Here is a 17,593-nt window from a genome sequence, read left to right as displayed (position 1 = left end):
CCAGTGTGCAAAGGCCAACAAATATCAAGTTTCGGGAATTGTACTTATGTTCCGCAAAGGGACACTGGAATGTGACATATTTACGGTTTGTCATTAGGATGATGAAATGAGGTCATTCTCTTATAAAAGTTCGCTGCACAATTGTTCAGTGCTACCATCTACTACAATTGATACACAGCCCTAAAAAAAAAAGTTCATGGCTAAATCACGATACGAGTACGTTAAGAACTTCGAAAGGGAATCCATACTCCTCCCCGAAACCTACATAGTGATCCGTGTAGATGGAAGAGGGTTTCATAAGTTTTCATCCAAATATGATTTCGAGAAACCAAATGATCTATGCGCTCTCGAGGTAATGAATTCAGCAGCGCTGAAACTAATGGAAACCATCCCTAATATTATCATGGCTTATGGGGACTCCGACGAGTACTCATTTTTGTTACAAAAACGATGCGACTTGTTTGAAAGAAGAGAATTCAAGCTTATCTCGACGTTTGCATCTACGATTACTGCATATTACCAATACTACTGGAACCAGTCATTTCCTGCGAAACCACTTCAGCCTGACCGGCTTCCGACTTTTGACGCACGAACAGTTTGCTACCCAACCAAAGAGTTGGTGAAAGATTACTTCAGATGGAGACAAGTTGATTGTCATATTAATAATTTGTACAATACTACATTCTGGTCTCTCGTCAAAAGCGGTTTAACGACTCAAGAAGCAGAAAATAGGCTTATTGGAACATTGAGTTCAGACAAGCATGAGATCTTGTTCAAAGAATTTGGCATTAATTACAACAATGAGCCAGAAATTTACAAAAAAGGCACCATCCTTGTAAGGGAGCTGGACTTCGAAAGCGATGTAAACACAGACCTGTCCAAAAGACAAGCACAAAGATTAGAAAAGAAACTCAAAAAATCAGAAATCAAGAAACTTCATTGCGACATAATCAAAGACGAATTCTGGGATTGCAGGCCTTGGCTTTTCAGTTGAACTTTTCCGTCAAACTTTTGCTTCTAGGCCGAAGATCTGGCTCATTAGCCTCCTGTTAATTTTACCCGTTGGAGATTTGGGCAATTCCTGAACAATATAGATTTTTTGTGGCAGCTTGAAGCTTGCCAATCTATCTTGGAGCCAGGATGTCAGTTCGGACTCTGTCAAAGAGGCCCCGTTCTTGCAAACTATGCCGCATCCTATATTTTCTCCATACTTCTTGTCGGGATATCCAAAGGAGACACACTCCTTCACCTTCTCATGCGAGCTCACCACTGAATCGATTTCAACAGGTGAGATTTTTTCTCCACCCTTATTGATAATCTCTTTTATTCTACCCTTGAGGACTAATCGTCCTTCATTATCAAACATTCCCAGATCACCCGTCTTGAAAAAACGCTTTCCCTGGAAATTGAAAAACGACTCTTTGTTTGCAGTCTCATTTTGCAAATACCCTAATGTAACATTGGGTCCGGATATTGCTATTTGCCCAACTTGACACTTGTTCAGAGTTGCCTGATTCTCGTCAATGATGATGACTTCCACAGATCCCTGAGGAATGCCAACCGTACCAGCTTTCCTGGATATCTTACCGTGAAAGGGTATGTTATTTGAGGTGACTTGGTGTGATGCTTCGGTCATGCCGTAGGCTTCCACCACCGGGCATCCAAAATTTGACTCAAGCTTAGTGAAGACGGTTGGTGGTAACGAGGACGAACAAGACCTAATGAACCGCAGCTTTCCTTTGAGTTCCTTGGGGAGACGGCGGTTCAAGAGGATAATATGGATAGTTGGGACGGCCGAGTACCAACTGAAATTCCATTCTCTGAGATGCGGGTAAAACATAGACGCTGAAAACCTGTTCGGGACGACAACTGAGCCTTGTGATGCGAGGGATGCCAACAGAACCTGGAGTCCGTGGATGTGGAATAAAGGCATAATAACATAATTCCTGTCACGGCTTCTTAGTTTGTATGATTTAATGATATTTATCATCGAACTAGTGAGATTGGAATTAGTCAAGGGAACCTTTTTTGCTTTCCCTGTAGTTCCACTGGTGAACAGTATCAATGCAATGTCCGAGTTTTTGGCAAGGCCCGGCATGTGGTTTCCTGGTTGCTCAGGAGGTAGGCCCGATTTGTCTATAACTGAATTGTACATAGATGCCAATGTTTGTGCATGGAATATCTCGTACTGAAGCAAAGATCGTGCTGCATCATACCAAATTTCAATAATGAAGGGATTTGTAGGGCTTGCGCGGGCAGCAGAGACAATTTCTGAGTCTGGTTTCAAGTGACCGTAGCGAGGAACAATGACAGCATCCGTTTCCAGATCAGAAAGATAGCTGAGAAATTCCGATCTGGTGTACTTTGGGTTAAGCGGTGTGATGACGTTTCCTGCTGTGGTAATAGCAAGAAATGAAACAATAAGCTCAAGCCCGTTTGGCAGGCAGGTTGCGATCCTTAATTGCTTCTGTGACCCCTTATCGGTAAGGGGACTAACAGAGTTTGTAAATATCGATTGGAGATGGTAGACAATGATGTTCAGCTGAGAGTAGCTAAGCTCAAGCTTAGACTCAGGAACAATGACTGCGGTTTTATTTGAAACTTGGATCAGACTTTGTAAAGACATTGCGAGCCAAAAAGTTTAGGGAGCAATAGTGGATAAAAGGCGCTTTATATATATATATATATACATTACAGACCTGAAACGATTATTGTCATGCTAGTGAAGGGCAAGTGGTGGCTCCATTTGACCTTGACATTCTCCATCTGAAGTTTTTATAAACATCACCAAAATAGCCTAAAGATTACCGGTCCGACCACAAAATTTAATTGGCCGATTTACACATCCGGACTAATGTAATGAGGGGTCCTAATTCTATATACATGTATTTAGGCGAACTTCTTACCTTCTATTGGAATTTCCGCACGAGGTGTCACTTTTGCATTTCTGGCGGGAGATGGCCACTCTGGGTAAAGAATGCCAGCTTTCTTAAGTAAATCCTCAACAGTTTTAGTTGGCTGTGCGCCCACTGAAATCCAGTACTTTGATCTTTCGAAGTCTAGCTTCACATCTTTTATTGGTATCACCCCCTCCGCTTGTTGTGTAGGAGTAAGCGGACTAGGTCTTGGATCATAAGTCCCTATCACTTCGATTGGTTTTCCATCTCTGCGCGTTCTTTTGTGGCTTACCACGATATTGTATAATGGCTGGTGTTTTCTTCCCATGCGGGCTAACCTCAATCTGACGAGTCCCTTCATGATTGTGTTCGTTTCTGAAAAAATCGAAAACTCTCAGATGAAAAATCAGTTTCACACCCTTACACGCATATCGAAATTTTTTTTTTTTTTTTTCAACTTTTTTTTATCTCTGTATTACTATTATGGCTACCTTCGAAGATGATCCTCTCCTGTTAGACATGGAGTTGGAGTCACGAATTGGTAGAATAAGAACACAGATTAACTCCAAACTTGAGAATCAAAAACAGCTGGCACTAGTGCTACAGGCTGTCGAGGAAAACTTGGAAGATCAAAAGCAGAAGCAGACTCCTGTTACATATTTTATCTCTTTCCTTTCTCTTTTAGATCAGTGCTGTGATGGTGAGAACATCAAAGATAGCAACCTTGCTGCTGTGGCTCTTTACTTTTTGGACTTGGTGTCTCCATATACGCCAAAGCAACTCCTAAGATCAAAATTCAGTGAAATAGTTGCACGTCTAGCACCTGCCTTGTCTAGCGACGAGTCTGCTGCCCCATTACTGAGATCAAGCATTGGTGTACTTGAAAGCCTTCTTGTTGCCCAAGAGACTGGTGCCTGGATCAATTCGAATAATTTCAAGATTAGCCCCAAAAGAGGCCTCACTGGTCTGCTCCAGCTGTCACTGGATCACAGACCAAAGGTTAGAAAGAGAGCACAAGAGGCTGTGCACAAAATTCTGAGCACTGTTCCGGCTGGTCCTTCTCTTGAGCATCCTGGCTCAACCCTTTGTGGCGAGTTTTCACTAAACTCTGTCATCAAGTTACTGGAGAGACAACAACAAGAAAAAAAAATAAAGAGCTCAATACTGAAATAATACACAACTTACAATTGATTGCTGCTATTACAAAGGCCAATGCATGGCCTTTGAAACAAATATTGCCGCTTTGTGATGTTCTTCTTGTTGTGGCAAAGACCAGTGACCAATACTTGGTTTCTTCCTCCTTTGAAGCTTTCGAAGGGCTCTTTCAATCCATGAATGACAAAGTTGACGAAGATAAGTTTGTTCAAGTCCTGAACGTGCTGTTTGATCTCAAACCTGCTGTTAATGACCAGCATTTGACACCATCTTGGCTGGCTGTTATTGCTAGGGCTCTCACTTCCTACTCTAAGTCTGTGGATGCATACAAATGTATTCTGAAGCTACCAGAAGTCTTTAAAATTGTGGGAGACTTCTTCTTGAGTGAAAGTCCTAATGTCCGTATTAGTGCTTCCCAATGCCTGATTGCAATTATTACTGACTCTGTTGATGTGAATTACCTTCTTGAGCCACCAAAGACACTCCCTGAGGAATTTGAAAACGTCGAAGAGGTAATAGAACAGCTTTCTGAGCTAACGGATGAATATCTGACAGTCAAGTATAGGGAATCTGCCAAGGAAGTTTGTGAAGTCATCACAAGTATCCTGGCTAAGTTCGGGTCTCGTGCGGGCCCATATTTTACTAACCATCTACATATTATTGGAGAATGGCGATCCAATGAATTGGAAGGGTTCGAACTCAACCAGGTCAGCGAAAATGTTATTGCTGTTGCTATCAGCTCGATTGGACCAGAAGAAGTTTTGAAAGTGCTTCCACTGAATCTGACTAATCCGCAAGCCACTGGAAGAGCTTGGCTACTACCGTTACTGCGGGACAATGTAAGACATGCTAGTCTTGGTTTTTACATCTCTGAGATTCTTCCAAACGTGGAATTTTTTGAGCAAAAAATCGCTGAAGGAAACCCAGAATCTGTGAACATTAAGATATTCGCTACCATTGTGGATCAAATTTGGTCTCTCTTGCCTCACTTCTGTGATCTTCCTACCGATTTAACTCAAAGTTTCACCGACGATTTTGCCTCTAAACTTGCAGGGCTTTTGTATGAAAAAACCGATTTGAGAAACACAATCTGTCATGCTCTCAAGCTCCTGGTGGAAAGCAATGTTAGCTACTCATTAGGCGTTTTGGAAGATGTGGTTTTGGCACAGAAATTCCCCTTAGAGGAAGCTCAAAAGAATATCGAATACCTTTCGACCACAAAAGCATCCAAATTGTTGTCGGTTCTATTCAATGTTTTCTCTCAAACTTCAATGGCTCAAAGAGGTTTTGTTCTGGACACAATCGATGCATATTTGCAAATTTCGAAACCAGAGGATCTTTCTGTCACTTTTGACAAAGTTTGCTCAATCTTGAAGCAGGCATTGGATGATGAGAAGGAAACTGATATGATAAAGACTGAGGAGCCGGCTGCGAAATCGAGCATTCCAAAATTGTCGATCACCATGATGGACTTGATAGTACTAATGGCCAAGTACGTCCCTGAATCTTGCTATAATGCCTTATTCTCAATCTTCAACCAAACAGTCAAAATAGCAGATGTTCAGATTCAAAAGCGTTCTTACAGAATAATCAGTCGACTACTGGAAGCTGATGCTGGACAAAAATCGGTATTGAATTTTATATCTCATATTTTGTCTCTTCTTCTAGAAACCACAGAAACCACGTTGACTGCAGCAAAGTCACCGAGATTTGCGCTGATTCTCGATATCATCAAGATTTTGCCAGCAGAAAACTTGCATTTCATTCCTGCTGTTGTCTCAGAGGTGATAATCAGCACGAAAAGTTTGAACGAAAAGACCAGGGAATCTGCTTACGAGACTCTTATCGTGATGGCTGCTAAAATGGCTGAATTTGAAGGAGCTACAGTTAAAAACTCGATGAATGACCCCGAGATGCCCGACTCAACCGCCTCGCTTCAAGAATTTTTCACCATCTGCTCTGCAGGTTTGGTGGGCGCCACTCCCAACATGATCAGTGCTGCTATCACTTCGCTTGCTCGCTTAGTGTATGAATATCACTCAAAGTTAGATATCCAATTTTTGTCCGAGCTTTACCAGACAGTTGAACTATTCTTGACCTCCAAGAATAGGGAAATTATCAAGGCCACGCTTGGTTTTGTCAAGGTTGCGATTTTGAGTTTACCGGAAGAGATGGTTGCACAGAACATGAAAGGTTTACTGACCAACTTGATGGCCGCGTCTCACGAGCACAAGAACCATTTCAAATCTAAGGTTAAACATATCATTGAGAGACTGATCCGTAAGTTTGGTGTCGATCTTGTGGAGGAAAGTATCCCCGAGGAGGACAAGAAACTTGTTGCCAACATCAAGAAATCAAAGGCCAGGGCTAAGAGAAAGAAGTCGCAAGCTACAGGTACAAATGCCGCGGAATCAGGAGTGATGTCTGGTTACGAGGCAGCTCTGTATAGCGATTCCGAATCCGAAGAGGAGGAGGATCAGCCATCTGGAAAGCCTCAACAATATATTTCGGAATCTAGAGAGGTACCGCTCGATCTGTTGGACAAACAAACACTTACTCATATATCGTCTTCGAAACCAAAGAAATTCACCAAGAAGACTCTGGAGAACGAATTCAAGACCAAAAATGGTAAGTTGATCATTGAAGAAGCCGAAGAGCAGGAAGATGTGCTCAATAAGGACTCAATTGATGCTTATGTGGAAGCGGTTAGACAAGGTCCAATCAGAGGCCAGAAAAACAGACTTAGATACAAGCATAGGAAAGGAGATGACATCGATTGGGACGAAGAGTCGGACACCGAGTCCAAATCGAAACCAAAAACCTCCAACAAGATCCAAAAACCTCAGCGGAAACAGAAGAAATTCAAATCTAACAGACGTTTATAGAATATGGAAGCTATATGTCATCGGGATCGTCCACTTTTTGATTTTGTGCATAAGGCAAATGTTGCGCCAGGTTTTCTGGAGTTGGTCCGAAGACCACATGATCGTTATTTGAAGTCGATGTAGGTTGCTGTAAGTCTTCTGGAACATATTCATCGAGAATTGTTCCTTTGAATTTCGTGTCAGGTTTTTCGCTCAGCTGCCCGCGCAGCACAAAACGGATCCAGTCCGGGTCCAATCGTATCCCATCTTCAATCGGCTCGTTTTCATCTGCCGGCACGCTCAATGGTTCCAGAGGCTGGGTAGGCTGCCTGTGAAGTACTGGAGTAGCTTGGCCCAATGCTGCAGTCAAACTGTTCATCTTCGTGTGTCTATCCATCGAGCTTTTCAGCTCTGCCAATTCAGTGAGAAATTCTTTGTTTGGTCTAGCCACCTCTCGTAGTCGCGTGTTTATGTCACTTTGGAACCAGTATTCGAAATTGTTTAGACCCTGTGTAACCAGTCGATCGGAATCAAAGGCGTCCAGTCTGCGCGCTGGAGAGATTATTTTGAGCTCCAGAAAGGCGTCGGAAATATCTTGAATGTTGGGCTCAATGTCATTGCGGGCCTCCATGTATTTTGTGACAGTTTGTAAGAGCAGCTGGAAATAGCGCACGTAAAGGTCAGTAACAAGGTCCAGCGCCCGATTGTTGCATTTATCAAAGCCATGTGCTTTGAGAAGTTGAGCCATAGTCACCCGAAGCAGGTGAAACTCAAAGCTACTAGTCATGAAAACTGTAAATATTTTCATCAGTCGATCGACGCAAAATATCGTTTTTTAGTCCAGCACTATCACATGCGGAGCCTCGAGGAAGAAAAACCCCTGAGTAAAGCTTTTGGTGCTAACCAGTGTCCATACGACCCGCAAACTTTGAACTACACGTCAGGCCAACAACTTTGGGGTTGGTGGTGCAAAGTAGAGCTCGAAAATAACCATTGTTGGTAAATCTGCTACCCACGTTGCTGCTACCATCTCCAGCATGAGGCTTTTTGTTGAAAATTTTTTCGAGCTACAATAATACTTGTATAAAGAGGTGGTGATCAGGGGAAGATGAAGGTCACAAACAAACTCCTGGAGTCGCACAGGGAAGATAATGCACCAGCGACATTTTCCTTTGAGTTCTTCACCCCGAAGACAAGCCAGGGTCTCCAAAATCTGTACGATAGAATGGATAGAATGTACGACCTGAATCCTTTGTTCATCGATATCACATGGAATGCAGGAGGCCGTTTGAGCACGCTCACCACAGAGATGGTCCAGACCACCTCAACAGTGTTGGGCCTCGAGACGTGTATGCATCTGACCTGCACAAACATGAAAACAGACTTGATCGATCAAGCTTTGAGATCGGCATATGAAAGTGGGTGCCAAAACATTCTGGCCCTTAGAGGCGACCCACCGTTGGACGGCTCTGAGTCTACTGGCGACTTCAAGTATGCTAAAGACTTGATCAGATATATTAGAAAACACTACGGTGACCACTTTTGTATTGGTGTCGCGGCTTACCCTGAGGGTCACCCCGAAGAATCGGATCCCGTGAAAACTTTGAAATATTTGAAAGAAAAGCAAGACGCGGGTGCTGACTTTATTGTCACTCAGATGTTTTATGACACGGAAAACTTCATCAACTGGTGTGATGAATGCAGAAAGATAGGTATTACTATGCCAATTATCCCAGGTATCATGCCCATTAGTACTTATGCTGCTTTCATAAGAAGAGCTGGCTGGTCCGAGATCACGATCCCCAAGCATTTCAGCGAGGCTTTGGAGCCTATCAAAGATGACGACGCGAAGGTGAGAGAAGTCGGAACAAAGCTGGTGATTGAGATGTGTCAACAATTGCTCGAATCCAAAAGAGTGAACCATCTGCATTTCTATACCATGAACCTGGAAAAATCTACCCTTATGATCTTGCAGGGTCTTAATTTGGTTACCAAGCAACAGCTTCACGACATGAAACAGCCGTGGAGAAAATCGCTCAATCCGAACAGATCCAAGGAGACAGTCAGACCCATCTTCTGGAAAAACAGAAAATTCTCTTATATCAGCCGCACTGCTAACTGGGACGAGTTCCCGAATGGAAGGTGGGGAGATTCTCGCTCTCCTGCTTTTGCCTCCGTTGAATCGTGCGAGTCAGAGCTCATCAGGCACTCTCCCAAGAAAGCACTTGAACTTTGGGGCACGCCTAACAGTCTCAAAGATTTGGCCGAGCTGACCACGAGATACATCAACGGGGAACTTTCATGTTTGCCTTGGTCGGATGGTCGCATTTCTTCAGAGATCGAACCTACTAAGAAGCAAATCTTGGAGATTGTCAAGCACGGTATCCTCACGATCAACTCACAACCTTCTGTCAATGGACTCAAATCCAGCGACAAGGTGTTTGGATGGGGGCCAAGAAATGGTTACGTTTACCAGAAGCAGTATCTGGAGTTTTTGGTTCCTTCCTCGGTAGTGAGTTTGCTAATTGAACGCATCAATGAGATGAACAAGGGAGCAGATTCCAACATTTTGTCTTTCTACGCCACCGACAAAGATGGCCACCTGATTACCAATACGCAAGATTCAGATATCATCGCTGTCACTTGGGGCTGTTTTCCAGGAACCGAGGTAATACAACCAACCATCGTCGAACGTATCTCCTTTTTAGCATGGAAGGATGAACTTTTTTCAATTTTGGACAAATGGGTCTCGATATTCAGACATGAGAAAGCCACACAAGCAACTGATTTCCTATCGTCTTTGTGCGACTCGTTCACACTGGTGACAATTGTCGACAACGACTACGTCAAGAGCCCTAATGCACGGATATTCAAGCTCTTCCAAGACATTGATCTGCTAGCTTGAACCGTAGTGCCTGGCCGGACATATACACAAGCTTTCCGTATAGATACAACTCACATCAACTGCTGAGTTGCCCACCCAAAAACAGACGACAATGCATTTTATTAGCATTTTCCTACTCATCAGGTTTTATGATTCAACTTGGTGATACTGATGCCCAGTGTATATGTACTTTAGATAGCTAATTGCATCCTCAACGGATTTATTCCACAGCCCGGAATTGATAAAGTTTTTTTTATTTAACCTGAATTACAGTATTCAGAAAAATCAAATAAGTGTCTTTATCGATCAGTTTCATATTGTGATGTCCCAGGACATATTTCTCGAGAAATTACTTGGGGAAGTCGAAAAGGGGACTCAAGATGAGAAACGATCTTTGTCCTCTGGCCTTCAAGGTGACTTTTTGGAAACATCTTCGTTGGCAGAAAAGGTACAATCGACTCAACCTCGTCAAAGAATGGCCAAATTCGAGTTCCCTTTCAACGACGACGAAGAAGAGTATACGAGTGATGAGGAGGAGGGAGACAAGTATGCATCTCATTCGCTACTAGTTCGCCTGGCTTGGATCATTTACGCCCTTTTGCCGATTGTGGCTATTATCACCTTTTTGATAACATACTATTCACCATCTGTTCTGACGTTATTCAGTTTCAATGATGGGCCTAGCAATCGATATTACCCAGATCTTCCTTCGGGCTACAACAGTGAGTCAGGAAGCTATGACGATTACAACGTCGAGTTTTACGATCTAAAGCAGGTTGCTTCATCTTCCCCTGACGGATGGAATCACCAGGAAAGGGTTCTTTTTTGTGTTCCATTGAGAGATGCAGCTCCACATTTGTCAATGTTTTTTGGCCATATGAGGAACTTGACTTATCCACATAATCTGATTGACCTCGCATTCTTGATCTCTGACACCTCCGATTCGACCATCAAAGATCTGAAGAGGGAACTGAAAAAAATACAGTCTGATAAAGACCCCTGGATGCATTTCGGGAGAATTAACATATACGAAAAAGACTTCGGACAAATCATTGGCCAATCTTTTTCGGACCGTCATGGATTCCAAGCCCAAGGTCCTAGACGTAAGCTGATGGCGATTGCTAGAAACTGGCTATTGGCCACTGCTTTGCGTCCTGATCATTCTTGGGTCTACTGGAGAGACGCTGACGTTGAAACAGTGCCGCCTACTATCATTGAGGACTTGATGCATCACGACAAAGATGTGATTGTACCAAATATTTGGCGTCCTTTGCCTGATTGGTTGGGTTACGAACAGCCCTATGATCTGAATTCCTGGCAGGAGAGCGAAGGAGGTATTGAACTGGCAGATAAACTGGATGAAGACGCTGTGATTGTGGAAGGGTATCCTGAGTATGCAACCTGGAGGACACATCTGGCATACTTAAGGGACCCATATGGTGATCCTGAGGTTGAGATGGAACTTGATGGAATTGGGGGTGTGTCAATTCTGAGCAAAGCTCATGTTTTTCGCAGCGGTGCTATGTTTCCTGCTTTTTCGTATCTCAAACACGCAGAGACAGAAGGTTTTGGAAAACTATGTCGAACAATGAACTTTTCCGTCATAGGCTTGCCCCACTACACAATCTGGCATATCTATGAGCCCTCTACCGATGACATCCAACATATGAAATGGATGGCAGAAGAGGAGACCAACGGACTTGAAAAAGCAAAGATCCAAAAACTTTATGATAAGATCTGGATGAAAGCCTTTGAAGAGGTGACTTCAGAATGGAATGGTCTAAAATTCAATGTTTTCAAGAACACTGACATTAGAAGGGACGTCAGCATTGACTGGAGCGAGGTGGATGAGTATCTACAGGACGTTGATGAGGAAGGACCCGAAGAAGGCGATGAAAATGTCAACAAAGATTTCGGAGTTGAAGATATGAGCAAAAATGTGGAATCTGTCCTGCTCGAAAAACTGAAGAGCAAGAAACTTCGTCAAGAAGAGGAAAACCACCAGGAAGAACTATTCGGCCACTTCCCATTAAATCCATACGTCAGCGGTAAGAATGGAAAGAGCTACAGGTTTGTTAAATTCAAGAAGACGAACGACCACGACATCATTAACTCTAATGTTAATGATGAGCTCAAGCACAAACAGGAGCAAGAAATGAAAGAAGATCTGATGAAAGAATTGAGAGAATCGCGAATTCACCAGAAACAAGACAACCAGGAACCTGAGAAGACAGCTCAGGGACAAGAAGCCGAAACTGGGGAAGATAGCAAAGATTCGGAAGACCCATATAACAATCAATTAGCCGGAAATGACAAGGAGATACATGTTCTGGAAGAACTCTACAAGGACAGCGAAAAGCAACAGAAGGATGATGAACTGCATCGTCTGCGTGAACTCGCAGAAGCCAAGAAAGCACGGAAATTAGCCAGATTGAAGGCAGCACAGGAAGAAAAAAATAGAGTCAATCAGATTGCCATTCAGAAGGAGATGGAAAGAAGGCGCCAGATGGGATTAGTTCAAGAATAAGCTAAATATTCATTTAGGAACGCTAATAATAAATGTAATAATGACAAAAAGTAGCTATGCTTGACTTCAGAATGTCAGCTTTCTTCGATCATTTCCAGATAGATGAATTTTCTCCATAATTCACCAGCCTCAAGAATGATGTTTTCAATGTCTCTGTTGGATTTTTTCAATTGATAATTATGGGAAGACAGGGCTGACGTGCTGCTGTTTACGCTTCCATTACAAGAAGCGCAAGAACAGTTGTCTGGGGGAAGCGAAGCAGTTGCAACCTGACCGTCCCCGCCAACTAGCGAGCGAATCTCCGACCTCTTCAGAGAGGACAGATTGTTGAGAAGCTGCTTGATCTCTGACTGGTCCAGTTCCATTATCGTAAATTCCTTTGCCTTCAAAAACGCCAACGAAATGAAGATAAGCTGGACATGTGCATCAATTTGCGAAAGTGGTATGCCTGTCTCGTTCAAAGGCATATCTTCGATATCATCATCTTTTAGAGACAGGGAGGATAAGGTTGGCGTCTGATCAAAGGATAAAGAAACTTGATTGATGAGAGTCTTGATACTACTGGACCTGCCTTTTTTGTAGTGGATGTCCGGCTCGGATAATGGGTTCCAAAACAGATCAGGGCCAAGTAAGCGTTTTTGTTCTTCTGTCAGCTGCCTCAGCTGCTCCATATCTTCCTCATCAAAAGTATTCCTGAAGCCAAGAAGAAGATCCCACACTCTCCCTCTATCGTACCTGGACCAAACTTTAGAAGCGCAGTATTTCAGCCACCATAAAATCCAGTCTCCTTTCAATAAACCCTCCTCCGACATGAATTTATGCAACTCTGGAAGTAGCCGTCTGAAACAATATAGGAAAAATGATATTCTATCTTCGATCGAGCCTCCGAATTTGGGCAAATCATCCGAGGTCTCATCCGAATGCTCATCATTCGGTTTTGATTCATGTTTTTTTGTTGGATCAGGGGTGTGCAATATAACTAGCACCATTCTTTCGTAAATTTCTGCAAATGTCATTGGTTTGAATGAGTGGTTATTGGATGCAAGAGGAGGATTCAAACTTTCCAAACTTGAAACAGATTTCGGTGATGATGATAGCACAGGAGTGGAATTCAATGTTGACGTATAGCTGGCTGCGCCTGTGCCCTCATGTTCCATTTTTTCAAAGTAGGTGTCGTTGACATTTCGCAACTTGGTCCCATTCTTTGCGATATCGTCTTTACCACAAAGAACAATCTGCGAGTTTAACAGGGGAGGAACCCATTCTGCGAGGCCCAGGGCAATCCAGGCAAGACCAGAACTGTAATGTACAATAGACCCCCATTTTTTCAGGAACTTGACAATCGCACTCTCCAAGGTTTCAAATATTTTGTCTTGAATCTCGAACAGATCCTTGAGCTCCGGAGTTAAAACTTTTGGCTTGTAACGTTCTGCAACTCTGAGATATCTATTGAGGTCAGCCTTGATTTGAGCTTCGGGAATTTTGAGCTCCCCATCGTCATCATCAACGTCGTCATCAGGTTGCACATATGGGTTTAAAACATATGGATGATATTTCAGCAGGACAGGCCAGATTTTGTGCCTTAACGATGGCGGAAGACCACGCTGACGAGCAATCATGGAGAGACCGGTTACATTTGTGGTCATTAGAAACTCCTCGCACAATTCCATAAGCTCAGGAACCTCGGTTATTGGGGGCCGGCCCTTATATCTGAAACCCTTAAATTTGGCGGGCGTTGAGGATGTGGAAGAATTCGACTGCAAATCCAATGGCTGGTAAGTCTTTGACTTCGAGGGACTCTTCGAGCTTAATAATGATCTGTTATTTCGACTCGGACCCGATACGTCACTAGAGTCATCAATTTTGGCTTTACCAGTTGAATCGCAAGCCGAGCGATTTTCCGTTGACACCAACATCTAGAGGTTTATAACTGTATCTTTAACGTCCGCCTCTCTTGTAGAAGATATTACACCAGGTATGGTGTGAGTAGCAACCACAGAAGGCCAGAAAACCGTTCAAACTAGAAAAGATTTTGACTATTCTAGTCTTATGGCTTGATCTTTGATGTGCCGAGGCAGGGTCCACGGGATTGCTTGAGCTAGTATAAACCAGTGTCTTATGCTCTAGCAGAAGTATCCCGACAACAAGGCAAAGCTCTGGCTGAAACCGCTTGTTTTTATATACTCCAAGTTTGCGCTTTAAAGTAGAAACCCAGTAAGTAAAATTCCGCTACAAAAAATCGTCAATTTTTTGTGCTTTGGTCGTTTGACTGCTTTTTTTTTGGAGCTGAGCCGATGCACCAAAAGAAATGCCGTAATTGTAACATGAATCCTTCCTCTCATTGAATCCATTACATGAGGTGCCCATGAGCAGCGAAAAGGAGGAAGGTCCTCAGACGCGGTCTCGCCAACATAGGTACGCCACAACCTAGCTTCGCGTGATGTTATGTGCCACATGTGGCGCATTTCCTCTAGCTTTAAAAATTTTCTTTAATAGTACACAAAGGTTCGATGATCTGCTCTATCTCAGGCAATCCGGCTCAGGAGCCAGTCTTATCTACGAAATCTGGCCACGTGTTTGAAAAGAGGCTTGTAGAGGAATACATCGCGCAGCATGGGACGGACCCAATATCTGGAGATTCCATAAGTCTTGAAGATTTAGTGGCCATCCAGGTGTCTGCTTCGGACAAGCCACTAGTGGTGCGCGAATCGGCATCAACCTCGATTCCTTCTTTGTTGTCATTGTTTCAGCGCGAATGGGATGCATTGGCTCTGGAGACATTTGAGCTACGCAAACAACTGAGTCAGTACAAAAAAGAGCTCAGCTTAGCTTTGTACAAACAGGATGCAGCAGTGCGAGTCGCCGCAAACGCCATCAAACAACGCGACGAGTATAAAAGGGCTCTAGAGGAGCTTACGACGAAGCTTGGAAAGGGAGAGGCCATAGAGATCGACACACCAGCGGAACTAACCAACGGATCACAACCATTGTCCGAAGAGTACACTAGTCAATTACTGGAGGCCCATTCGCAATTATATCAACAGCACCGTTCGCAGAAATATAAATCTCCAATTGATGAGAGCTCGCACATAAAGTTTACATTACAAGAAGAATTCAAAATATGGGATGGACAAAAGAAGAAAACAACACTCGTCCAAGCAAAATTTGACTCTGAAAGAACCAAGCTATTGCTTGCATATTCGGAAAACGTTATTGTGATATACGATTTGCTTCAAAATAGGCTTATCAATCGGCATACGCTTCCTAAGCGAAACAAAATTTGCTATTTGCAGTGGCTCAATGAACATAAGTATGCGTACGCCTCCACCGATGGGACAGTCCATATTGTTGAAGGCGAATCGGAAACAAAGATTCAACTGGAAAAGAAGTCAATCACGAGCATTTTGGCCCATCCCTTACTACCGTATCTGATCATAGCACAGGCCGACAGGCTATATATATTCGACGGAGAAATTAAGCTATACGAGTCAAATCCTTTTGAATTCAATATTTGTGAGATGGCTCTGCATCAAGATGGTTTATTCCTAGGCTTATGCTTTGAAAATAACGTCGTTCAAATTTTCAATATTGCAAAAAGCTCTGTCGAGCTCAACGTTGCCATTGACTCGCTTGGCAGTGTCGAGAAGATAGATAAACTTCTATTTGCACCAAATGGCTACTCTTTGGTGATGCATTGTTCCACCGACTCGGGCTCGAAAGTTGGAATATATGATTTGAGGAAAGACGTCTTTCAAGCTGTATTGGATTCTCCAGGTAGTGCTGTTCTTGCTATTGACAGGGCTTCGTCATATCTTTTTAATGATCAGACGCTATTCAGATACTACAAAAAGAACAAGAAATGGAGCTCTGAGGCTGCACAAATACCTGATCTCGCCCAGGACGTGATTGTCAATCTTGAAATTAAGTGTTTAGAGGACCATTATGAGGTTTTAGCCGTTTTGAAAGACGGAACTCTAAAGAAGTACTCACTGAATGCAGATGTATAATTAGATATATTATTGTAACATAATAAATAGACGAGCAATCCGCCGTTTTCTATCATCGTCTCGGTAAAAAAAAAGCTGGGCATATTCGGCATCTCAAAATAAAATTTGAAACCTGATAAAATACCGACCGAGACATAAATTTGACTTGGAATGAAAAGTGTAGTCTTTCTGCCCCTGAAGAGGACTTCCCATAGCGAAGCTCTCATAAAGGAAGCAACAAAAGACACCCGATGGGGGCCGACTACTGCGGAGTTGAACCAGCTATCTCGGCTTTCAAACCACCCGCGCGACTTGGGTTTGATCACCAAAGAATTGTCCCGCAAACTGCGTTCCAAAAGCCCCATTCAAATTCACAAAGCGCTATCGATTGTGCTTTATATGTTACAGACCTCGTCATCTGAGTTTGTTTCTTGGCTGACAATGAATCAATATTCGATCAGAACCCTCAGGGAATATCAGATAGATACACGCCGAAAACACGTCGAGGACGCCCAACTCGCTTTTAACATTCGCAACAAGGCATCTGAAATCCTCAGGTTGCTCGAAAACCGAGAGCTTTTGAGACAAAAACGTCAAGAATTCATAACTTTCAGAGAAGAGATGAAATTGCCAACTCCTCGATCTTCATTGGATATGCCAAGCCGGAGTTCATTCACAGGTGAACGCAATTGCAAATCATTGGAAATAAATAGAGCCGACCTTTTCCGTGAATTGGATGCCTGCTCGTCCTCATCAGATGAGGAAAGAGAACGTCGAGGAAGCATGCTTAGTAATATCTTGGAGCTAGAAGAAGAGGTGAATCATTTTGAACCCAGGTCAACGCGGATCTGATAAACCAACATCAATTATGAGCTATCACATTCTGCTACTTAGTATCAAGACAATTTTGTCGTCGCGTCGATTGTGACTTAAATCAATAATTAATAGCCAGCCGCACCCCGCCAGAAAGTTCTGGCATAATATATAATGCGCCACAAATATAAAAGTAACCGCCACATAGTAATTACTCACGCCCAGCCGCACAACCTTATCCGATTAATCCAGGTGAGGCGTATTTGAGAAACAGAGATGCTACTATAACAAGTAGAACTTCAAATCTACTTGTAAAAGGCAGTACCAAGCATTTGTATGGAAATCACGCCCCTGTCCAGGTGAACAAGCGATGTTTTTGTTGTTATGGTCATTTTATTTAGTTAGGCAACTCTGTTATCAGGTGTGGCTGGTGTAAAGTATCATTTCTTTTTTGTAACCCCCCCCTT

The 17,593-nt window shown here is 43.1% G+C and overlaps 9 protein-coding genes across 9 annotated transcripts; 5 read left to right on the top strand and 4 right to left on the bottom strand.

The window, feature by feature from the left end:
* Positions 1-196: 196 nt before the first annotated feature.
* OGAPODRAFT_96528 (uncharacterized protein) lies at positions 197-2,625 on the top strand (the record flags this gene model as incomplete). Its single annotated transcript, XM_018357903.1, has 1 exon — positions 197-2,625. One exon carries the CDS (start codon positions 197-199, stop codon positions 992-994), a length of 798 nt encoding a protein of 265 aa, XP_018213011.1. The 3' UTR covers positions 995-2,625.
* OGAPODRAFT_96525 (uncharacterized protein) lies at positions 256-2,626 on the bottom strand (the record flags this gene model as incomplete). Its single annotated transcript, XM_018357902.1, has 1 exon — positions 256-2,626. One exon carries the CDS (start codon positions 2,624-2,626, stop codon positions 1,004-1,006), a length of 1,623 nt encoding a protein of 540 aa, XP_018213010.1. The 3' UTR covers positions 256-1,003.
* Positions 2,627-2,851: 225 nt separating this feature from the next.
* OGAPODRAFT_15150 (uncharacterized protein) lies at positions 2,852-3,226 on the bottom strand (the record flags this gene model as incomplete). Its single annotated transcript, XM_018353531.1, has 1 exon — positions 2,852-3,226. A coding segment is annotated over one exon (337 nt), but the record flags the coding sequence as incomplete, so codon positions are not given.
* OGAPODRAFT_80992 (uncharacterized protein) lies at positions 2,852-7,600 on the top strand. The gene is made up of 3 exons (XM_018356478.1): positions 2,852-2,970; positions 3,583-3,991; positions 4,017-7,600. The coding sequence occupies exon 3, from the start codon at positions 4,229-4,231 to the stop codon at positions 6,935-6,937; it is 2,709 nt and encodes a 902-aa protein (XP_018213008.1). The 5' UTR covers positions 2,852-2,970; positions 3,583-3,991; positions 4,017-4,228; the 3' UTR covers positions 6,938-7,600.
* Positions 3,587-7,664, bottom strand: OGAPODRAFT_74552 (uncharacterized protein; the record flags this gene model as incomplete). The annotated part of the gene is made up of 1 exon (XM_018355900.1): positions 3,587-7,664. One exon carries the CDS (start codon positions 7,662-7,664, stop codon positions 6,948-6,950), a length of 717 nt encoding a protein of 238 aa, XP_018213007.1. The 3' UTR covers positions 3,587-6,947.
* Positions 7,665-8,018: 354 nt separating this feature from the next.
* Positions 8,019-10,000, top strand: OGAPODRAFT_91824 (uncharacterized protein). Its single transcript, XM_018357043.1, has one exon. The coding sequence runs from the start codon at positions 8,025-8,027 to the stop codon at positions 9,819-9,821; it is 1,797 nt and encodes a 598-aa protein (XP_018213006.1). The 5' UTR covers positions 8,019-8,024; the 3' UTR covers positions 9,822-10,000.
* Positions 10,001-10,275: 275 nt separating this feature from the next.
* On the top strand, positions 10,276-11,658 carry OGAPODRAFT_44547 (uncharacterized protein; the record flags this gene model as incomplete). The annotated part of the gene is made up of 1 exon (XM_018355475.1): positions 10,276-11,658. A coding segment is annotated over one exon (1,383 nt), but the record flags the coding sequence as incomplete, so codon positions are not given.
* A 669-nt stretch (positions 11,659-12,327) lies between these two features.
* OGAPODRAFT_15148 (uncharacterized protein) lies at positions 12,328-14,508 on the bottom strand. Its single transcript, XM_018353530.1, has one exon. The coding sequence runs from the start codon at positions 14,241-14,243 to the stop codon at positions 12,402-12,404; it is 1,842 nt and encodes a 613-aa protein (XP_018213004.1). The 5' UTR covers positions 14,244-14,508; the 3' UTR covers positions 12,328-12,401.
* A 131-nt stretch (positions 14,509-14,639) lies between these two features.
* OGAPODRAFT_15147 (uncharacterized protein) lies at positions 14,640-17,329 on the top strand. Its single transcript, XM_018353529.1, has one exon. The coding sequence runs from the start codon at positions 14,838-14,840 to the stop codon at positions 16,332-16,334; it is 1,497 nt and encodes a 498-aa protein (XP_018213003.1). The 5' UTR covers positions 14,640-14,837; the 3' UTR covers positions 16,335-17,329.
* The last annotated feature ends 264 nt before the right edge of the window (positions 17,330-17,593 follow it).

The sequence above is a fragment of the Ogataea polymorpha genome (assembly GCF_001664045.1).
Source record: "Ogataea polymorpha strain NCYC 495 leu1.1 chromosome Unknown OGAPOscaffold_1, whole genome shotgun sequence".
In the NCBI taxonomy this organism is placed as follows: Eukaryota; Fungi; Ascomycota; class Pichiomycetes; order Pichiales; family Pichiaceae; genus Ogataea; species Ogataea polymorpha.
The sequence above is the reverse complement of the archived record's forward strand: the minus strand, read 5'-3'. Positions and strand labels throughout refer to the sequence as shown.

Bases quoted from the DNA above. Each gene is read 5' to 3' on its own strand.
- OGAPODRAFT_15147 (XM_018353529.1), top strand. From the start codon at position 14,838: ATGATCTGCTCTATCTCAGGCAATCCGGCTCAGGAGCCAGTCTTATCT.
- OGAPODRAFT_91824 (XM_018357043.1), top strand. From the start codon at position 8,025: ATGAAGGTCACAAACAAACTCCTGGAGTCGCACAGGGAAGATAATGCA.
- OGAPODRAFT_15148 (XM_018353530.1), bottom strand. From the start codon at position 14,243: ATGTTGGTGTCAACGGAAAATCGCTCGGCTTGCGATTCAACTGGTAAA.
- OGAPODRAFT_80992 (XM_018356478.1), top strand. From the start codon at position 4,229: ATGAATGACAAAGTTGACGAAGATAAGTTTGTTCAAGTCCTGAACGTG.